Raw genomic sequence first — 21,479 nt, 5'->3', positions numbered from 1 at the left:
AAAAAAACATTGCAAATATTCAGTGTAAATATTTTATTCTTTATAATACATTATTTACAAGTTCTGTTTCCTACAAAAAATAGAAACAATAACAGGGTGCATTTTCTGCATCCCAATTTAGAATAGGAAGACAGAACTTAGACAGAAAGTCTATCAAGAAGTCTCTTAATATTTTTCAAAAAGTAGCATTATTTATCTCTTCAGTCTGTATATAAACATGACAATTAGGGATTCAAAAGGAAAAAAACAGAAAGTCCTGAAAACCTGGCACCAGCGGACATTTGTAATAACCCAGGATTTTTAAACTGGTATACTAATGCAATGTTAGCCTCCTCAGAGTATTTAACTTTTTATTATTTGCTTGTTTTTTCTCCGAGTATGAGGCTAAGTGTCAGGTTTAGGGCCATATTACCTTCCATCTGAACTGGTAACAGATATTCACAAAAACTTTATTTAGGATTATTTAGGAGAAATTGAAAGTGTTACTTAAGCCTACAAGGACAAACTCTATTGACAAACCTCCAAAAAATACATACCCCCAATGACAGACCCTATTTACAAACCCCAAGGATAGATCCCATTGACATATTATGAGTCTATGGGACTGCTGGTGTCCTTTATGAATTTTTGCCCCTATTTAATGTACAGCGCTGCGTAATATGTTGGCGCTATATAAATCCTGTTTATTATTATTAATAATAATAATAATAATAACAATAATAATAATAATATGTCCAGCATATATTTGTCAGTGGTGTACTTTCAAGTACTATATGGTACCTTTCAGCCAAATCATATGATGTTTTAACAGTACATCTATGTACATTTGAACCTCTTCCTGGGCATTTAGCACAATGAAACCTTCTTGCTGGACAACTTTATCTCTACATCCAATGAGTCCTGAAGCTCCTGGGAATTAATCATTTCTTTTTTCTATTGGTGATCAAGTTAACTATGTTCAGTGATCGTAGAATTATAAAAGTCATGATTAGATGTTCATATTCTTCTGGGTTCCTGGAGATCGGCAGATGTTCTGATACTCTGCGAGCCAGCATTGCCAAGATAACCGTAAGACAATTTTCAATGTTCTGAAATACTTTACAATTTTTTGTCAACCATCAATGATTAAAATACTGTGTTCTATTGAAGTCATTTACTGAACCTTGATTTATTTTCTACCTTTTTTGGACATTTACTAGGCACATTAGGTTACTTATTATCCTTTTTTATATTTTTTTAAAATCATTATCTGCCATTATCCACATGTTCAACAACAAAAGGTCCACCTTAGTTATGATTCTGCAGCAGCTTTTTATAAAGCCCATCTAGCTTTAAAAGGTCATTATGAGTCCCTTTCTCCTTCAGCTCTCCTCCTTCCAGGACCAGGATCTGGTTGGCATTTCGTACTGTGCGCAGCCTGTGAGCGATGATCAGCAGGGAGAGATTCGGAATACTCTGCAGAGATTGCTGGATCTGTAGGACAAACACAGTGAGAATTTGCACCAAGGAAACAGAAGACTGGCCAAGGGGAACAAAGAACGTTGGCTGCACGGACTTACCTCGTTTTCCATTCCAACATCCAGACAGCTCGAAGCCTCGTCTAGAATAAGCAGTTTTGGGCGCCGTGAGAGGGCGCGTGCAAGAGCAATCTGCTGCTTCAGCCCGGCACCTAGCTCACCCCCTCTGCTGCCAACATCTGGAAAACAAAATGGCATACAAGAACAATTTTCTAAACCACTTCACGCAGATATTGGCAGGTCAGCCAATATAGACTTTTGGATAAAACATTGAGACAATTACCAAAATCTGCACCAGGTTCTCTAAAAGCAAGCGCCTAGGTGAACAGGCCGGAAGCTAGAGACTAAGATTTAAAAATTCTATTTTTCTATCCATAATGGTTTTACTTTTAAACCTGATTATCAACACAGGGGTGGTGGGTGGTATGGAGCCAAGATAATTGATAATGTTGAACCCAGGGTCTGCTTTAGAACCTTTAATTTTCTCATAGATGACAGATGTGGTTGTTTCAAGATGGTGAATTTCTCTGCTGCTGTGCCTGGTTGCCATTATAGCGTCTTATCTGCACCGGAAATGTTAATGCAAACATTGACTTTTGGTTACCAAAAGCTAATGCCTCTTGTCTTCTCTTGTGCCTCCTCCACCAAATAGGCAAACATGGAGGATTTAAAAAAAAAAGGCAATTTGATGCAGATCATGGTAGGACAACACAGAAGAGAGCCAACAGCAGGAACAGATAGGGCCCTCTGACTGGGGATCTGTCAATGAAGGGGGTCCAGTCATGGTTTCTCATTAATGATCACAGGGGCAGTCAGTTAGGAATCAGTCACTGACTATTGCCCAATAACTACTGTTATGGGAAACCAAGAAGGAAGCAGCATTTCATATTTGCATGGTGAAACCCTCCTGGGATGATAGCACCCCCTCACCAGTATCAAAGCCTTTATCCATTTGATCAATGAAACTCTCAGCTTTAGCCTTTTTCGCTGCATCCAGCAACTCTTTATCCAAAGGATTATTAAGACCATAAGCAATGTTTTCCTTGACTGTTCCAGCAAACAGGACCGGTTCTTGAGCCACCAACGCCACCTAGAGGAGACATTGTTGGTGAAACATTATATAGTAACGTTAAAGTGAAACTTTAGTTCTAAGTGAATGTGAATGAAACTTGGTATCCTAGTCATCAGACTAATCATCCCTAACTTTGAAGAAGGAAACAATAAGCTGCACTGCTTAGTGTGCAATTTTTTTAAACAGAACTAATAAATATCCACATTTTCAAAATGTTCTTCAAAATTTCTTCCCATAATTATTAATTCTCTGTTCACAACAAATGTTATCACACTTTCCTTCAGTTTAGGACATTTAAAGAATTAAAGATAACCATTTGTTCCTATAACCTTATTCAATAAAAACATAATAAATACTGATACCTAAGTGATTTTAAGTGACAATCTGAATAACTCTGCTGATGTCAGACCAGTACAAGATGGATTCTAAATGGTTGCTAGTAAATAGAAAAACATATTTTTAACAAATAAATCTGTTTGTTTTAATAAACATTTTGGTAGAACAAGATTACCTTTCTGTGCAGGTATTCGTGCTGATATTCAGCAAGTGGTTCTCCATCGAGCAGGATTTCCCCACTTTGGGGTTCATAGAATCTCTCCAGCAGGGCCACGCAAGTCGTCTTCCCACCACCAGAGGGCCCTACAAGAGCCGTGACAGTCCCAGGCTTAAGAGTGAATGACACATCCTAAAGGGTGAAAAACTTTATTTGAGCATAACACAGATTATTCACAAACTGAAAATCTCCCCAAAAGTATATACAGTATTATTAGGAAAATTATATTTGTTTTAACCTGAACTACTTATTTTTTGACATATTGTGGTCTGTTCATCACAATCAGGTCCAAACCATGCTATAATCTGCCGTTTTTTTTTCCCCATACCTAATATGTAATTGCAAAAACAACTCCAATTCAATTTGAAGAGACCTTGTCACCAACATAAAAAATAGCTGGTTAAAACACTTTTGCTTACTCTAAACCAGGGGTGTCAAACTCTGCACGGTCCTTTTTTTTTGGCCCCCAGGGAATTCTGAAGGTAAATTGCATCTGTCCTGCCTGCTACTAGGTATTGCAGTAAGTGATGCCGCTACTACAATTCCCCGCATCACTGCGCGGCCCCGCATTGTTTTTCTGTTCCAAAGACGCAAGTAATGCCGGGAATTGTAGTCTCCGCAGTCACTCGCAATGTAACATATCCCCATTTGTGTGTTATCCCAAAGGCAACATGGGTCCAGCCCGGCTGTATGTCTAAAGGGATGCTGGGGATGTCTTTGTGTGTGAGAAGGCTCCAAGAACAGTGGGGAGGGAGGCAGAGAAGACAGCACAACATTCTCCTATGACAGGTGGACTGTAGCTTTCATGTCCCTTTAGTCTTGTAATGCAAAGTTCTGCCATTCAATGTCTCATTAGCTCCAGTCACGTCTGTGTCATACTCGGGATATATATAAATAAATGTTTTATCATTTTTATTGTTGGTAGATCATTCTGATTTAAAAAAAAAATTTAAGTTTAAAATTTTTAAAAAATTCTTAGGCCTCTTTCTGTTGTGGGCTTTTTCCGGATTTCAGTGTTGGGTGGGACCTCTTTGTTTCCTGTGGGAAGATTTTGTATCTGGTGAGAAGGTGAAACTTACATTTTTTCAGTGGATTTTGGGTTTGGCCCCCGACTTGCGAAGTTTTTGATGTCGGCCTTCTGTGTGTTTGAGTTTTACACCCCTGTTCTAAACATTTTTTAATGTAAAACAACATGCTGAAAATATGTTAAATTAATATTTTATCTTTCAGATCATTGTTGAAATTGTTTGGTAACAGTGTCACTTTAAAGTGTATGTCAAACCCAACCTTCGCTGCTCTCTTCACTCCTTCAATGACCGACTAAGGACTCATAATTCATAACTTTTCATACGCACGGCTCCAAAACTTTATCTAGAGCTGCCCCAACTCACTGAAATGGAATTCCTCTTCCTATTCAGCTTGCTTCTACTTTCTTCTCATTTAAAAGAGTCCTAAAATCCATCATTTCATAGTCGCCTACTCTTAAAACCCTCACTACTTCCCACCATTCCATTCCCCCTGAGGTTGTCTTCTTCCCTTTGTGTCTCAGTGACAATATTTTCACCAAACAAAAAATCTGCAAAAAAAAAAATCTGTCATTGGTTGCAGTTTCTTTCTATTCCCCCACAATAGTTTCCTTTATTTTCTGTCAGGCGCACCATGTACCAGATTTTAGCTGGACTCAAGAAGTGCTGGCTTAAGTTTGGTTTGGACCATTTAGCCAAAGATCCATTTACTTGGGGATTCTGGGTCCTGTACAATATTAATGAAGGCCCATATGGCATTAAAACTGACATGGGTTCCGCCCAGTCACCATGCTGACCTGATAGCCCTACTACATTGAATCCCTAACTGGGACAAGTATGCAGACGAGAACTTCTACTTCAAGTCCCGAAGCCTGAAGACTACAGAGCACATTTGCAAAGCAGATAGCTGTACGTTATAAATATGCGGTGGTGTTTTAGTTTTTATTTCAGAGCAATCTACAATCACTACTTTGTAAATCACCAGAGAGCCAAATGCTATTAAAGCATTTCGGTCAGCAAAATAACCAGTCAATAAACATTTTCAGGAACCGGGCCCATGTACATAAACATGCACTCACATTCAGGACGGGGATCTCGGAGTTGGAAGGGTAGGAAAATGTCACATTCTTGAACTCAAACTCTCCATGTAAGTTTTCAGGACACAGAGATCCAGCTGTGGAGACCTGGGGCTGCTGATCCAGATACTCGAATACTTTGGTGGCGGCTCCGGCTGAATGAGTGATCTCACTGAGCATGTAGAACAAGGACTATAAGAGAGAGAGAGGGGGGCATTGTAAGGAGAATATTTACGGTACATAACTACACCAAACATTTTTGAAAACCTGTGCATCTTCCTATTAATTTAAATATCTATATCTTACAATTTTGTGATAGATAGGTGGGACGTCTCAGGTTCATATTATAAAAATGTTTTATTTATTATATTTCCTAAAAAATATATATTTTTCATCATTTATTAACACAGCAACAGTTTCCAAAGTCATGTTATGTCAATGTTGAAAGCAGTTCATATCTACAATAACATGGTCAACGCGTTTTGCCCTGTTGATTGCTCAAGAGAAATATCATATAGAGGTTCTTTTTTCAACAGATACCATTCAAAGTTGATCCCATAAAGACTGTGAATACTGTATGGAAGGACAGCAGATGGAATGTATGTAGTAATGGAGAATTGTTTACACCATGAGCTTGCATGAGTTAACCCCTCTAGCGGTATTCCCGAGTGTGACTCGGGGTAGAAAAAATTGCCAAAAGCGGTAACCCTGAGTCACACTCGGGGTACCTTTGGGGGACCCCCTTACCTTATCCCCGCGCTCCAGCGGCGATCTCATGATCCCGCTGTGATGGCGGGGCGCTTCTCCGTTGGGGGCGTGGCCGGGTGGGAAATTTAAAAGCAGATTATCGAGTAATCTGCTTTTAAATATCGCCTGGGTCCCCACTACCCCGATGCACACATCTGCAGTTAGATGCGATGCACCATGCAGGATTTCTGCTTGGTGCATCGCATCTAACTGCAGATGCGATCACCAATAGTAGAGCTGACCAAGCCATGACATTCTACCCAGCGATGAGGAAACAGCAAAGGAAGTATTACAAGAAGATTTTCAGGCATCTAGTTGAGCAGTGCCTATGGAATGCCTATGTTCTATACAAAAAAAAGTCAGAGGCCTGTGAATCATTCGACTTCATTTTGCAAGTTTCCGAATCCATAGTCAAGAACCACCAAACACCATCAGTGGCTATGAATAGACCTGGACGTCGTGCTTCCACCATTGTCAGCCCAGAACGCCTGACCGGTCGTCACTTCGTTGAATACATCCCACCAACCCAGAAAAAGGCGGCATCTACAAGGATGTGTGTGGTTTGCTGCTCAAAGACCGATGACAGAGGAAGGAAGAAACGCAAGGAAACCAGGTTCTACTGTCCTGACTGTGATGTTGGGCTTTATGCAGCACCCTGCTTCAAAATCTACCACACCCGAGATGTCTACTAAAAATTTAAATATTTTTTTTTCTAAAATCTGCTTTTAATTTATCTTCTAATTTATCAATAATATTGCACCCTTGTTTGCAAAACTTCAGTTAGAATTTTTTGATAAAAAAAAATTTTTTTTGATAAATTACACTGTTGTGGTCTATTATTTCATTATTTTTTATAATTATGTAATATAATTATGTATTATATTATAATTTATGATTATAATATAATAAATAAATATAATTATTATACTCGGGAGTTAATCCTAAGAATTACAGGCCTACAATATAAACAAAAATAGGATCACTTTTTGCATCAAAAAATGACAGAATTAGAACGCTAGGAGGGTAATACAAGAATCTCTGGCTCCCCTTCAACTGTCCTGCCTTAAATGATGCTACTAAGCCGGAGTCCCCACGACTTGAGAGAGACTCTTGGTACCTGGAAAGGAGCAGCCTTTTCAGCCTGTCCCAAACCTTGCAAGCAACAGCGAAAAACAAAAAAACATTATTTAAATGTCATGTGTACAGAAACGATATGAGCTTCTTACAACTATGGTAGGTAGTAAAGCATCTCAGAATGAACACGTAGAACCTTGAGATGGATAGGTTGCAATACCAGAAGGCCACATTGGGTTCCACTGCTGTCAGCCAACAACAGCACCTAGGACCATGGAAGAGGTTATCCATGGATGACATAGACCCAGTTAAAAAGCCAGAGAAACCTTTAGATTTGTGGAGGAAATGTAATCCAATCCAACCTCCATTGTAGACTAAACATATATTATAATAGGACGGCACTGGATGTGCCTTTACTTACCTGTAAATAGTTTACAGCTTCCATTTGGTATAATATGAATGACACCATCTGCCCGCTGGTGATGGCACCACTCTGGATTAGTTTGTGCCCATAAACCAACATCACGACCTGGGCACCTAGGTTCACAGACTAATGGCAAATATGGGAAAGGTACAAAAAAAAATAGGAAAAATAAGGAAAGTGATCATAAGAGGGAAGTGGAGAGAGGTGAGAATACAAAGTTAGGGAGCAGAATGGAGATAGAAAAGAGAAGGTGAGAGAATAGAGATTGCACAAAATGGTTATTAATATCAATACATTATCTTTCACACTTTTCAGTATAATACAATCTCTACATTCATCTTTTTAGTGCCTTTGTGCAAGCACAGAAAAATAAGTGATGATAATCCCTGAAATCCATTGCTTATAACTTCCTGAGCACTAAATGGATATCTCAAACAATATAATTAGATGTCACCATTTTTTTTGTATGTACTCTAGAACCTACCGCTTGAAAATCAAGTAAGTTAAAATACCATTTTTCTTTCATCTTTTCAAATGATAGCCACAATGTCAACTTACCCTTATACATCATCCTCTCCTGTATCACCATTACTTATATCAATTTACTCAATTATATGTGTAATCTTACTTTTTTCATATATCATATGTGTATATTATAACAAGGCTATGTTGTCTGCTATAACCAGTTTGGGTTTCCTGAAACGCATGGGGTATAGAGACAAACATTACCTAAGGGCTACTATGACCCCGTGTGAAACATTAAACATGAATTGGTCAGATACCAACTAGAATAGAAGAACTATGTCTGGTTGAGGGTTAAGTATCAGTAGATGTTAACTTAGGTAAAAGTTTTTTGAAGTAAAATATACTTTCTGTTTTAATTAACATTGCCTCAAATATTTTGACTTATATTTTGACTTATATAATATTACCTGGCTTGGCAATTGTATCTTTGTTATACTGGGCCTGGCTCCTTTTGGGTAACCACTCACTACATACACATACTACAGAACCCAGATCACCACCTAGTGTTATAAATGATCAATGATAGGAGAAGCTGATTTTAGTCCAAATTAAGAGAACAGCCCAAGCTGACAACACTGCTCCTCTATACAATCTGTATAGTAAGAATTGTATAGTGAGTAAGGGTTCTAGGAAACATAACACTGGCAGGATCTTCAGGTGAAAATAAAAAGGAAAAAGCCTGAAAAAAATAAGTAATGCAACCACCACAGTTACTGGTAACATGGAGTATATTACAATGTTGTTCTTGGGTACAGATACACATTAGAAATAGTGTATCTATATCTATTTAGTAATAGAGAATGAAAGATTCACCAAACTGGTATGCAAATTTTACACCTCTTGACTATATTAGATTCAATTAGAAAATGTGTGAATTCATTTTTGCTTATAATTCACGTTTGTAAAACTTTTGGATAAAATTTGCTAGAATCCTGGGTGGAATCTTTTAAAATAGACCAGTATGATTCAGTATTGCACTATTGAGCACTCCACCTAGGCCTAAATTCTCCCAACCGTTATCTAGCACTGCAAAACAGGAAACCGAGACTGTACAAGTAATGAGTAATTGTGGTTGCTGTCACATGCACGAGGGGGTGCTGAGAAGTTCCTGGCTTTACCCCCTTCCAGAGGAAATAGAAAATGTGATTCTTAAAACTGTTATTTCTTTTAGTGAGAAGCTGTGATGGCAGAGGCACAAGCAAGTTTCACGTCGTTGGAGTTACGAGCCGTCATGAAGTTTTTGTTTCTCAAGGGAAAGTCAACAAATGAGTTGTCACAAACACTGGGGGAGAAGTGTCCTTCCTACAGCACTGTCAAAACCTACATGAGCCCCGCAGTGGGCGCCCCCCAACCTCAACTGACCCGGCAACCTGCAATGCTTTCCATGAGCTGATTTTTGAGGACCGGCAAATATCCGCAAGAAAGATAGCCCAGATACTTGACATCTCACGGCAGGATGTTGGGTTTGTTATCACCACTATCCTAGACATGCACAAGCTTTCCGCAAAGTGGGTGCCGAAGTGTTTGAACAGTGATCAGAGGAAGGAACGTGTTGAAGCATCTGTTTTTGCCAATTTTGAAGCTGCACAGAACATTTTGGCTAGGTTAGTATGAGGAGGATGAGGATGAAACCTGGCTCCACATCTATGATCCTGAAACCAAGGAACAGTCAAAGCAATGGCGCCACAGCGGGTCCCTGGAGCCTAAGAAGTTCCGAACCCAGAAATCATCCAAAAAAGTCATGGCGTCTGTTTTCTGGGACAAAGACGGTATTTTGTTGGTGGACTACCTACCTCAGGGCTCTAGTATCACTGGACAGTATTTTGCTAACCTTCTAGACCAGCTGAAGGAGGCAATTAAGACGAAATGCCGTGGAAAGTTGACCAAAGGGATCCTTTTTTTGCAGGACAATGCACCTGCGCACACATCCAACATTGTGGCTGCCAAATTGAACACCCTGGGTTTCCATTTGGTCTACCATCCCCCCTACTCACCTAACCTGGCCTCTTCGGACTATTATCTGTTCCCAAAATTGAAGAAACACCTGAAGCATCAATGTTTTGAGGACACTTCTTACGGCAAAGGTGCTGCTGAGAGCTGGTTTGCGACCCAAAAAAGGACTTTTATTTAAAGGGTCTGCAACTATGCTGTACCAAGAGCATCAGTCTTAGGGGGGAATAGGTTGAATAAATGTGTTATTTCATAATGCTAGCTATCTTCTTCCTGGGCAAAGCCAGGAACTTCTCAGCACCCCCTCGTATGTATGAATACATACAAATCATAGACAGAGACGAGACTGCTGTAAAGGCTACTGAATACCGCCCATTACTCATTGACCTCAGCCTAGGGTGAGATTTTGATGATGGCCTGTGTCATGGATCCAATATATGAAGTACTTTTGGTACTATTCTTAGATTGTAAGCTCTTCTCGGCAGGGTCATCCCTTCTTCCTGTGTAACTGACTGTATCTGTCTGTCATTTGCAACCCCAATGTATTGGGTTTATATAAATACTGTATAATAAAAATATGAGTATAGGACATAAACATACCCTGATAGCAAGCACATATATCGCTCGGATCAGATCCCTCTTGTACTGTAGATTGTGTGTGTTTTTCAGAGCCTCCTCATACCTCTCTGCCTCTGCTTCCTCTGAAGCAAAACTTTTTACTGTCTTTATTGATTCGATGATCTCTTTCGCCACATCGCTGGAGCTGGCGATGGAGTCTTGCACCTTCTTCACCAAATCCTAAAGGATAACAAAAATTACAACATAAGTATTCTTTACATTCATAATATGCCATATAATACATATTGGCTTTGTACAGGAAACCTTTTTAAATAATTCAGGAAATTACAGAAGACATTAGGGGTCATGTTAGTGTTAAAGGGTAGGAATGACTTTCTCCATACAATAGGATGTGAGTTATTCCTGTGTACATGTAACACAGACATTCACCCTCCTTTCCATTATCTTTCCATTCTCATACTCTTTATAATTTCTCTGCATGTGTGTACCTTGGCACAATATAGTCATAAGAGTTCTAGAGATAAGGGAAATATATGCATTGGATGATGTTCCAGTTCCTTGAATCAATATAAACGTATAGGCACATAAAACCAACTTCAAATTACAGATCTGATTGCTTTCTTTAAATTTTCCAGTCCCTGGTCACATGGCATATCCCCTGTGATTATGTATACAGTATATACCTGGTGATATTTGTCGTATAGTCGCTGAATAATGCCGATGAGGGGTGTGCTGATCAGATTGAGTAGCGTCAACTTCCAGGACACTAGTATCATGAAATATTGGTAACCAATACATTTCACAAGCATCCGCAAGGTGATGTTCACATTGCCAGGGATGGCACGGCTCACCAATGCTGTATCACGTGACAGACGAGAAATTATCTCTCCTGTAAGGCCAAAGACAGACAGTGAACACAAAGTAGCAACATATTTGTCCTATGATAACTCGGTGGTAAGTAAGTAAATACATAGTACTAAACATATCCGGTCTCTAAGGTTTATTAACATATGGACAATACAATCCATGTACAGATTTTGTTTCCAAATAATACATTTAGGCTAAAAAAAGAAGAAGAAAATACATATGTGAATCGGGGCAATTAATTATTGCATTCCTGAGAGAAAGCCACACCGGAAAGTGTCAATCCCCACGGCTGTTTTTTTATCTCTTAACAATAAATACCATATCTCTATCTTACACAGTGGACACTTGTCTAGGAAATTTGTCTGATTTCATATTAGCCCCCTGGACAGCAGCTGGGAAGGATACATTTTGATACATTTGGACCATAAGACGCAGGGACTTTTTCCCCCCACTTCTGGGGGGAAAAAATTGCGTCTTATGGTCCGAAAAATACGGTAATCCACTCTCTCTTTTAATATTCTCTTTGGATACCAGCTCACTTGGTCTCGTTCCCCCAAATCCTTCCAGGGCCCTAGCTCCCCCAGTCTTTGAAGCGACTTATCCTCTTGGGATATTGACTACCCCAGCATCTTCCTCTCCTGAGGTTCTTGCTGCTTTAGGTTCTTTCTCTACTCACATTATTGACAGACAATTTTTTCCTTGACACTGGATTTCCTTGGGACCATTACCAAGCTTCTTTTTGGAATATTGGCTGCTTCACCCTCTTTACATTCACCTGGGACACCTGCACTCTATGCTTTTTCTTCCAATGTCCTCCATAAACCATGAAACCCTTAGCTTCTTCTTCCTTTCTAAAGCCTCATGAGCTTCTCTGGCCTTTCCTTCCCACATGCTCCAGAAACACACCAGTTTTCATAGCTCCTTTGCCCACATCCTCCCAAAAACTTTGGCTCCCAAGGCCTCTCCTTTTCTATAGTCTCTCTGGACGTCGATTACCTGAGGTTCTCATCATGGGAGAACCTCACATACTTAAAGGACACCAGCTGCCATAGAATATCCTTCATCACATCCTTCCAGGACATCGATTCCTTCAGCCTCCCCCATATTACCACCTGGGACATTCTCCCACTACACATCCTAGTAGGACACCACCTACCCCATTTTCTTTGCTGGGTCATTGGCTCCCTTCTCCACATTCTCCAAGGCACAAGCTCCCTAGCCTCTTCCATTCACATCTTCCCAAAACACAATCTTTCTTCAACTTTCCTCCCCACATCTACTTAGTAACTGGTTCCCCAACCTTTCAATCTATATATTCTTCTGGTACACTGACTCCTTCAACATTTACATTTAACCCCCACCACCACATACGGCCAAATGGAGGATGTAGACCCATCAGGTGGGTCACTGGCTAACCCAACATTTAACATTCTTTATCCTCCCAAGACACTGATTCACTTACCATCTTTCACCCATACCCCTCCAGACACTGGCTTCTGCTGACTGGTCTCCCTCAACATTCTCTCCCTGAACATTTTCTTTCCCAGCCTCTTTTTTTCCCCATTCCACTGGGCCAACTTTCTGGGGACAACAGCTGTTTGTGCAATAAGCATTGCTGCATTCTATATTACGGGGTGATAATTCAGGACTGCAAATAGGAGGCAGGAACTAAGAATTATCCCTAAAACCGAAAGTAGGGCCTGCACAAGGATTTTTATAGTAAGATCATCAAGTATTATATAATAGGGAAAATTGTAAAATTAAAATGACTTTGAATTTCTATTCGAGCAATGTTGGTGCTGGTTTCAAACTAAGACAAACAGCGTTTAACAAAAGAAAGGAAGTAAAACTTTCCCATACTACTTCACATGCTGCTGAACTCCCCAGGGGCATAGAAAGACATTCACCCAGATCTTCTGAATGTGTCTGATGTTGTGTTTACCCATTGCACGTTCTGGTTCTATACTATATAGGCTACTTTATGCAGCTGATTGGTAAATATTAATTACTAGTAGGGGGCATTTCTTGTCACATTTTGAGTCATGCTAACGCTTTACAAAATAAAATATGAGATTTTGGTGACTGGGTTCATATATATGCTTAAAGAAGACAGGAAGGCACACATAGAATTAGGAGACAAACTGTTACCTGTTTTAATTTCCTTAAAGAAGGCAATGTCCTGTTTAGCAAAGGCTCGAAAGAGGAGTTTCTGTAATCGTATATTAAGTCGAGCCATAGAGAATAGGAACAATCCTCCCCGGCATCCTGCAGAGAGGGAACTATGGAAAAACAGACACAGATATCAACAATTACTTTCAGTTTGTCCTCCTCCCTTTGGCCCTAGGTATATTGTTTAGTTATGCTTTAACTCTACAACCAAATATACACAACTTACTAACCTTGTGACAGAAAACAAGGCCATGAACAAAATAGCCATTAGGAACTCAGACTCTTTAAAGTTATTGGACAAGATGTCAATCACACGTCCCATGTAATGTGGAATAGATATTTCAACTGGGGACAAATAACAAAGGCAAGAGTTACTTGGTATTTCCAGTGAATTTATATGGACTCTTGTTATTGTAATGTGCTATGTTCTACCCCCAATATAATTCCTCCCAACAGCTTGGAAAATTCTGCCAGCCTTTAGGGGTTTATCTCAAAGTACATGAGGTTTTGGTTGTCATGCTGTGGCTGGAGTCAAATTTACCACAATAAAGGCTCAATTCATAAAGCTTTAACACCAGAATAAGGCCTTCCTATGAGCCACCTGACTTTAATTTGATGTTTCCGCTTAGACTTAATGGGATTTTTCATTTTATTCCTTCATATTACGTTAGGAAAAGGACATAAAAAGAGTAGCAGAAGTGCATATGTGCCTATAGTTAGGCCTAGTATGCACAGGATCGTTTTTACTTTCGAACTAATAAAACATTTAAGAATGGGTACAGGTCAAATAAACACCCCACCCCACCAATGGCTACAAATATATGTACAGATTGTGCAAAATAATGGCATAGGAAGCAAATTCAATGGGGTGTTTGTTTCATCTGAAATATTAAAGCTGCCTATTCATGTATGTCTCTTGGCAAGCTGGTCATAGGACAAACAGTGTTGGCCAGACAACTGTGGTTGATACAAGTGGCTGAACACCCCGGAGTTTAGTTGTTGGACATCTTTACCGAGTTGCTGAAACTTACGCATCAGTGAAACTACCAGGAACAGAAAAGCCAAGGTCAGAAAAGGCCAATCGTCCTTGGAAAGCTTTATGACCCTGATGAAGTTCTTCCTCTCTTTCTTTTTTCCATTTCCATTTTCCTCAGCGTCCTCTTCTGGAAATACGAAAGGGGACAGGAGATCCCAGAGCAGACAGGCCACTGATAATGGCAGGTGATAAAGCAGAGAGTGGGCCAGGCCTGAGTGTAGCTCCGGAGGCTGGGACAGGAGAAGGAATCGGAGCGTCTGGTACAAAGGAGGTACTAGGCAAATCGTCAGGACATAGAGAAGAGCTGATGGGATCCACCATGGACGGGGCAGTTTCTGAGACACAACTCTAAGAACAGGAATTTTAATGAGATTCACCAGCCACACCGCATCCAGAAAATATATGGGATAATATTTATATACAAGGAAGGATAAAACATAACTTAGAGAGGAGTCCAGCAAAAAAATAAGAAGAGGAAAACTGAAGGAGATCATTGTGAAATAACTTCCAGAAACCTGAAAGGGAAAACAGAAATTCATCAATCTGTGCGCAAACCAAGTGAATCCACTAATATAGAATCAGTGTAAAAAAATGTAGCAATAGTGTTATAATTACAGGTAGTCCCAGAGTAAGGGACACTCGATATAATGAGGACACCTACATATGAACTGAGGCTTGATGAGGGGGGGGGGGCCGTGGGAGTAACATCTTGTAACTCTTTAATGACAAACTTTGAGATGGTTCTTTTTGCCGATTAACCTACAACTTGTTACAGAATTTATAGAATGTCTAGGCTCCATTAAGTTGTTGTTTTTTTGTTTGTTTGTGATTAACTCACAGTGAGGATTGTATACAGTAACTGACACCACGCTGCCTAATATTATGTTGAGACAAACATGTCCTAATTGCATTTTTTAAACTAATGTACCTGTTCTGACTTACATACAAATTCAACTTAAGAACAAAACTACAGTCCCTATCTTGTATGTAACCCGGGGAATACCTGTACTGTAACAATATTCACATATTGTCACAATTGCCCATTTGTTGTCCACATATTGTCACAATTGTCCTGTAATAAATAAGGAAGAAGCTGAATTCCTCCAGCCCTGGTTCTTCATGTGTTTAATAAAAACATGAAGAAAATAAGCTGAAAAGATGCAAAATGATACAAAGTCTCTAAAAAAGATAAACCCCAAATTCCACCCAGGGGATGCAATTTTACACAACTGCCCAAGAGCTGTGTCTTGGTTCCCCTGAGAATTCTCTTATATACACCCCTGTTACCCCTTTTTCATATTTGGTACCAAAGGCGAGATTTTCTGGATGTTAATACTAAGCACCTCCCTTGCATCTAAGCACCACCCATCAATTAAATAGACAAGTTCTCATTGGATACTGAGTAGCTTGTGGGTGGGATTAAAAGCTGTAGATAAGCCCACAGTGGCAGGTTGAATTAGTCCCCTAATCATCCCCCTCTCTTTGTTATTTATCTCAGGGGTTTCGGTGGTTGAATCACATGACCAGCTTTAACAGCAATCACCACGTTTATGGTCAATATAAGGTCTCACAATCCCTGTAACATTTTTCATTAAAACTAAATTTCCAGCATACAGTTCAGGTTAATATAAAGAACCCATTTTTCTATCAAAGAATTTGTAGTTCTTTTTATTTTAATCTGAAAAGTACGCAGCTCCGTCACATCACGAAGCTGTTGGGCTGGGCAGTCACACTTACAAGTCTTCTCACCCCTACCCTGTTTTAATTTTACCTTAGGAAATATATTTAATACTTTAGATAAATCAGGGTTGCAGAAATGACATTGACTTATCTTATTGGGTAATAGTGATTTGGGGGGCAGATTTCAATTAATACATGTGATCCATGCACTCAATTTTGTTTCTTGGCTTCCTGCTGGGCAATTTGCATTCTGTGTCAGCCATTCTGTGGTTTTATTTTTTTTGCGAGTCAATAAAATGGCGAGTGGGGAATAAACTGAAAGTTGAGTTGAAGCTTCAAGCTGGCGAAGGTCCAGCATCCGTCACTGCAATAATGATAATGTCATAGAAGCTGCTAGAAGCCAAACATGGGGAGAGCTGAAAGTCAGACACAAAGGGCTTTTCTGCAGTGACACCGGGGTTATGGTATGCGGCAACATTACTTCTTTCTTTATAACAGAAAACCTCTTGCTTCATACACAGACACACCTAACTTGAGATTGAGATTACTAACAGGGACAGTTTAAATTAATTGATCAACAAATATATTAGCAAAGTAAATATATTGCAAAATATCATTTTGTATAAGTGACTGTAGGTTGAAAATGAATATTAATCCATTGTTACAATTATTATTATTATCCAGTATTTATATAGCGCCAACATATTACGTAGCGCATTACAAAGTCCGTAGTTTTTTCACTAACTGTCCCTCAAAAGAGCTCACAATCTAATGTCCCTACCATTGTCACATGGCATTAATAACGACTTTAATAAATCCTGTATTAACAAAGGTCAATTATTTTAGGTTGGGCCAGGAGCTAAATAACTTTACTGCATTTTTTTAGAATGTGGGAGAAAACCCAAACTCTATGCACATAGTGCCCTGGCCGAGATTTGAACTTTAGACCTAGCGCTTCCAAGGGCTAGAGTGCTAACCACTGAGCCACCATGCTGCCATTTATCTTGCTACACCTACATTAACATGCATTAGGCTGCATTATAGCTCACAGAAAACCCCAACTAACATTTCCCTTGACACACACATGGCACACCATATGAGACTGTACTGCCATGTGTTGCAGTGGAAAACCATTGCCAATGTGCATTGGGGTGCCATTCGGAATAAATGACCCACAATGGCCCTGATTTATTAAAGCTCTCCAAGGCTGGAGAGGGTATACACCGGGGACACCAGTAAGAGTAATTTGCTATTTGCTAGCAAATGTTTTGAATCATGGACCAGATTCATTCCAGGTTTGCTGGATCACCCAGCTTCACTGCTGAAAGTGTATTCTCTCCAGCCTTGAAGAGCTTTAATAAATCAGGCTCAATATGTGCAAGTTGCATTATTGTGCACTGCAAGCTACCCACATGCAAAGGTGTGAAGTTGGTCTGAAGATTTCACCTGTATCTAATCCCAGCACAGAAACCAAATATGTTGCTTATATTTTTAACAAACGGACAGACGTGGAAACATCTGGGTTGTATATGAACATAAACTCAATCAAGCTTGTATATCACTTTGTATATTTCTATATTTTGAGCCTCATAAAGTGAATGTAGAGTGGAGAAAGGTTAGCACTGTGCGCACTGTGTACTGTTTTATTAAAGTGAATTGATAGCCACAACTGTTTTTTTTAGTATTGAATAGCACAAGAAAGATTAAAACTCTCCAGGGTTTCATTATAGAGATTCCAAAGCCTTAGCCAGTGCAGTAAAACCCAAAAGGAGTTCCAATCCTTCCTGTGCTATTCAACAAGTAAATAAATAAATAGATAAATTGATAAAGTTTATATATTGGTTATAGATTCAAATTCAGAAAACTGTACACAGTATATACATAATGTACAAAACATATACAGCTCACATATAGGAGGGGGTGCTGAGATGTTCCTGGCTTTGCCCCATTCCAGATGAAATAAAAAAATGAGTGTGGGGGCATATGACAGCCTAATATCTTAGTATGTCACTGCAAATATCAGGTCTTTGTAATTCTTAAAGCTGTTCTTTCTTTTAGTGAGAAGCTGTGATGGCAGAGGCACAAGCAAGTTTCACGTCGTTGGAGTTATGGGCCATCATGAAGTTTTTGTTTCTCCAAGGAAAGCCAGCAAAGGACATTCACACTGACATGTCACAAACACTGGGGGAGAAGTTCTTGAAACTTCATGACGGCCCGTAATTCCAACGACGTGAAACTTGCTTGTGCCTCTGCCATCACAGCTTCTCACTAAAAGAAAAAACTGTTTTAAAAATCGCAATGACCTGATATTTGCACAGTTACATACTAAGATATTAGGCTGTCATATGCCCACATACTCATTTTTCTATTTCATCTGGAAGGGGGCAAAGGACCTTCTCAGCTCCCCCTCGTAAGTTTAATACTTTACCAAATTTGTTATTATTCCTCAGCACATACAATGTAAATTACTGGTGAAGAAAAAAACAGAAGTGCCTGCGACAGACCAATGACAGGTACACATAGGGCATAGGCACATAGGGTTATTTTACTGCATTACCCAATCCTTCTGCAAAGGGAACTACGTAGTGGCAATTTTTTATATATCATTTTGATAATACACATCGGCTCTGGACTGACTTTCAGACAACAGCGGAACATGTCTGTGCAATATAATATTGCAGGGGCCAAACTGGGAGAAAAGTATCACCCATAACAGAACATACCTGGACAAGATGCTGAAGCTAATGTTTAAAATGAAAGCTAAAATGATAAAAGGTTTAAATCAGCTTTTAAAATAACAATAATAATAAATGAGGCTTAGTGGTTGGGATTATAAACCACATGCAGTTCTGTAATACTGGATTATTGTTATTACTTTTACTAATGAACAGGATTTATATAGCGCCAACATATTACGCAGCACTGTACAATAAACAGGGGTTGCAAATGACAGACAGATACAGGAAAAGGAGAGGACCCTGCCACAAATATATAATTTTCTTTATACATTAAAAATATTATTATTATTATTATTATTAATAATAATAATAATAATAATAATAATTGATGTTTATTTATTTTCAGTTATGTAATACCAGACACATCGTATTTATATATAATGTTTATTATTGATGTATTACAGTTGTTGGGTTGTTATTTGGATACAATGAGAAATATTTGGAGCTCTGAAGTTTGGAACTCTTCTCTAGGACAATATAATATATATATATGGAAGTTTCTATAGAAGGAGCTACATGGCTGACATAATGAAAGCTGCAGATTGCCAAATACCTAAAGTGACTTTTGTAACAATGTACCAACAAATAATAACCTCACACAATACAACGCTAACATCAGATATGGGGCAATGATCAGACTGCCAATGCAACACATCAATCATACAACATTCACATATGAATCTGATGGTGATTGGGGATCGCTGGGGCTTGTAGTTCCCCACAGGCTGGTTAGTTCTCTAATGATATCAGATATAATGAGAATAGAAGGGTTTGCTGGGTACTTACCGGCGGTAGGGTGGATGGGGTGACTGCTCGGGGCTCTGCTCGGTGCTGGATATGGCGGCCGGTAATGAATTCTCTCCGATGGTTTCACTTTCTCTTTGCTGCACACCAAGCGATTCCGGGAAACCTCGGGGACTTCCAGGGCTGAGCCACGGCGGGGGGCAGAGACACAGGAGAGACAGAGGAGAGAGAGACAGAGGAGAGACAGACTGGAAGACACAGCATAGACACCGAGAGAGACAGACAGAGGAGAGAGAGACAGAGGAGAGACAGACAGAGCAGAACAGAGACAGAGGGGAGACAGACAGAGCAGAACAGAGACAGAGGGGAGACAGACAGAGGAGAACAGAGACAGACAGAGAAGAACAGAGAGAGGAAAGACAGGTAAGTCCTAACATCACACAGAGACAGGCTGCAAGACACAGCATAGACACAGAGAGCAGAGAGACAGAGGAGAGTGCAGAGGAGAGAGACAGAGGAGAACAGAGACAGAGGACAGAACAGAGACAGGTAAGTCCTGACATCATGGAGACAGCCCGGAATACACAGCATAGACACATAAAGAGCAAAGAGACAGATGAGAGAGCAAAGGAGAGTGCAGAGGAGAGAGCAAAGAAAAGGAGAGACAGACAGAGGAAACAGCAGAGGAGAGACAGACAGAAGCTAAGAGCAGAAAAGAGACAGACAGAGGAGAGAGCAGGGGATAGAGAAAGCAGAGAGACAAACAGAAAAGAAACAGAGGGGAGTACATAGGATAGACAGATAGTTTGAAGTGCAGGGGATAGAGAGACAGACAGAGGAAAGACAGAGAAGAGACAGACATAGGGGAGTACAGATGAGAAATAGTTTAAAGTGCAGGATATAGAGACAGAGAGGAAAGTGCAGAGGGTAGATACAGAATATGAGCAGAGAAAGAGATAAATGGGAGTGCAGAGGATAGACAGATAGGAGTGTAGTGGGCAGATTGAAGAGATGTAAGATTAGAGAGTCAGAGAAAAGTGCAGAAGATGGTCAAATGGATGAGAGTGCAAAGGACAGATAGACAGATGAGAGTGCTGATGATGGGCAGATAGAAGGGAGTGCAGAGGATGGACACACTATATGGGGAATGTACAGGATTATTAATATTATTAAACTGTATTTACATAGCGCCAACATATTATGCATCGCTGTACATTAAATAGGGGTAGCAAATGAGCGACGGATACAAACAATGACACCGGAGAAAAGGATCCTGTCCAGAAGAGCTTACAATCTAAGAGGTGGGGGAAGTAGCACGCAATAGGAAGGTAGACTGATGAAGGACAAAAAGGAGAGTGCAGAGAATAGACAAATAGAAATAGAGTACAGGGGATAGACAGATGAGAGTGTAGAGGTAGGTACCCAGGTCTTCTCATCCAGTATCAGTACCTGACCTCACAAATGCTCTTTGCCTACTAAAACCCTTTCCCTGAGAAGTTTTAGGCACACGGGGGGGAGGGGGGTTACTCCGTAAAAATGTCCATAGTTCTGGAATGGGATGTCCAACAGGCTCAGACAGGTGTGATGGTCAGGCGTCCGTAAACATTGGCCATATAGGACAAATACATGGTATACACACCTTGGATAAATCTTTTCATTGTATCTGTATAATTTGTTTCCAGTGACAATCCTTTAAGATGTAT

The 21,479-nt window shown here is 39.8% G+C and overlaps 2 protein-coding genes across 6 annotated transcripts in view; one reads left to right on the top strand and one right to left on the bottom strand.

Moving 5' to 3' along the window:
- Positions 1–18: 18 nt before the first annotated feature.
- On the bottom strand, positions 19–19,956 carry TAP2 (transporter 2, ATP binding cassette subfamily B member). Its single transcript, XM_072429616.1, has 12 exons — positions 19,819–19,956; positions 14,610–15,129; positions 13,809–13,923; positions 13,558–13,688; positions 11,226–11,431; positions 10,564–10,761; positions 7,486–7,614; positions 5,247–5,435; positions 3,101–3,274; positions 2,448–2,607; positions 1,560–1,696; positions 19–1,473 (listed from the first exon to the last, which is right to left on the bottom strand). The coding sequence occupies exons 2-12, from the start codon at positions 15,106–15,108 to the stop codon at positions 1,288–1,290; spliced, it is 2,124 nt and encodes a 707-aa protein (XP_072285717.1). The 5' UTR covers positions 15,109–15,129; positions 19,819–19,956; the 3' UTR covers positions 19–1,287.
- Positions 19,738–21,479, top strand: part of TAP1 (transporter 1, ATP binding cassette subfamily B member) — a 14,330-nt gene continuing 12,588 nt past the window's right edge. Inside the window, exon 1 of one of the 5 annotated variants that reach the window (XM_072429615.1) lies at positions 19,738–19,760. Coding sequence is in view for 2 of the 5 variants with exons in the window: in XM_072429611.1 (XP_072285712.1) it covers positions 21,330–21,405 (76 nt within the window). In the remaining 3 variants the exon portion in view is untranslated. Of the gene's footprint in view, positions 19,761–20,081; positions 21,078–21,314; positions 21,406–21,479 lie in introns of those variants that run through there. The other 4 variants (XM_072429614.1, XM_072429613.1, XM_072429612.1 and 1 more) reach the window with 4 other exon arrangements.

This window comes from Pyxicephalus adspersus, chromosome Z, assembly GCF_032062135.1.
Source record: "Pyxicephalus adspersus chromosome Z, UCB_Pads_2.0, whole genome shotgun sequence".
NCBI classification, from domain to species: domain Eukaryota; kingdom Metazoa; phylum Chordata; class Amphibia; order Anura; family Pyxicephalidae; genus Pyxicephalus; species Pyxicephalus adspersus.
This window is presented reverse-complemented; position numbering and strand designations above follow the sequence as displayed.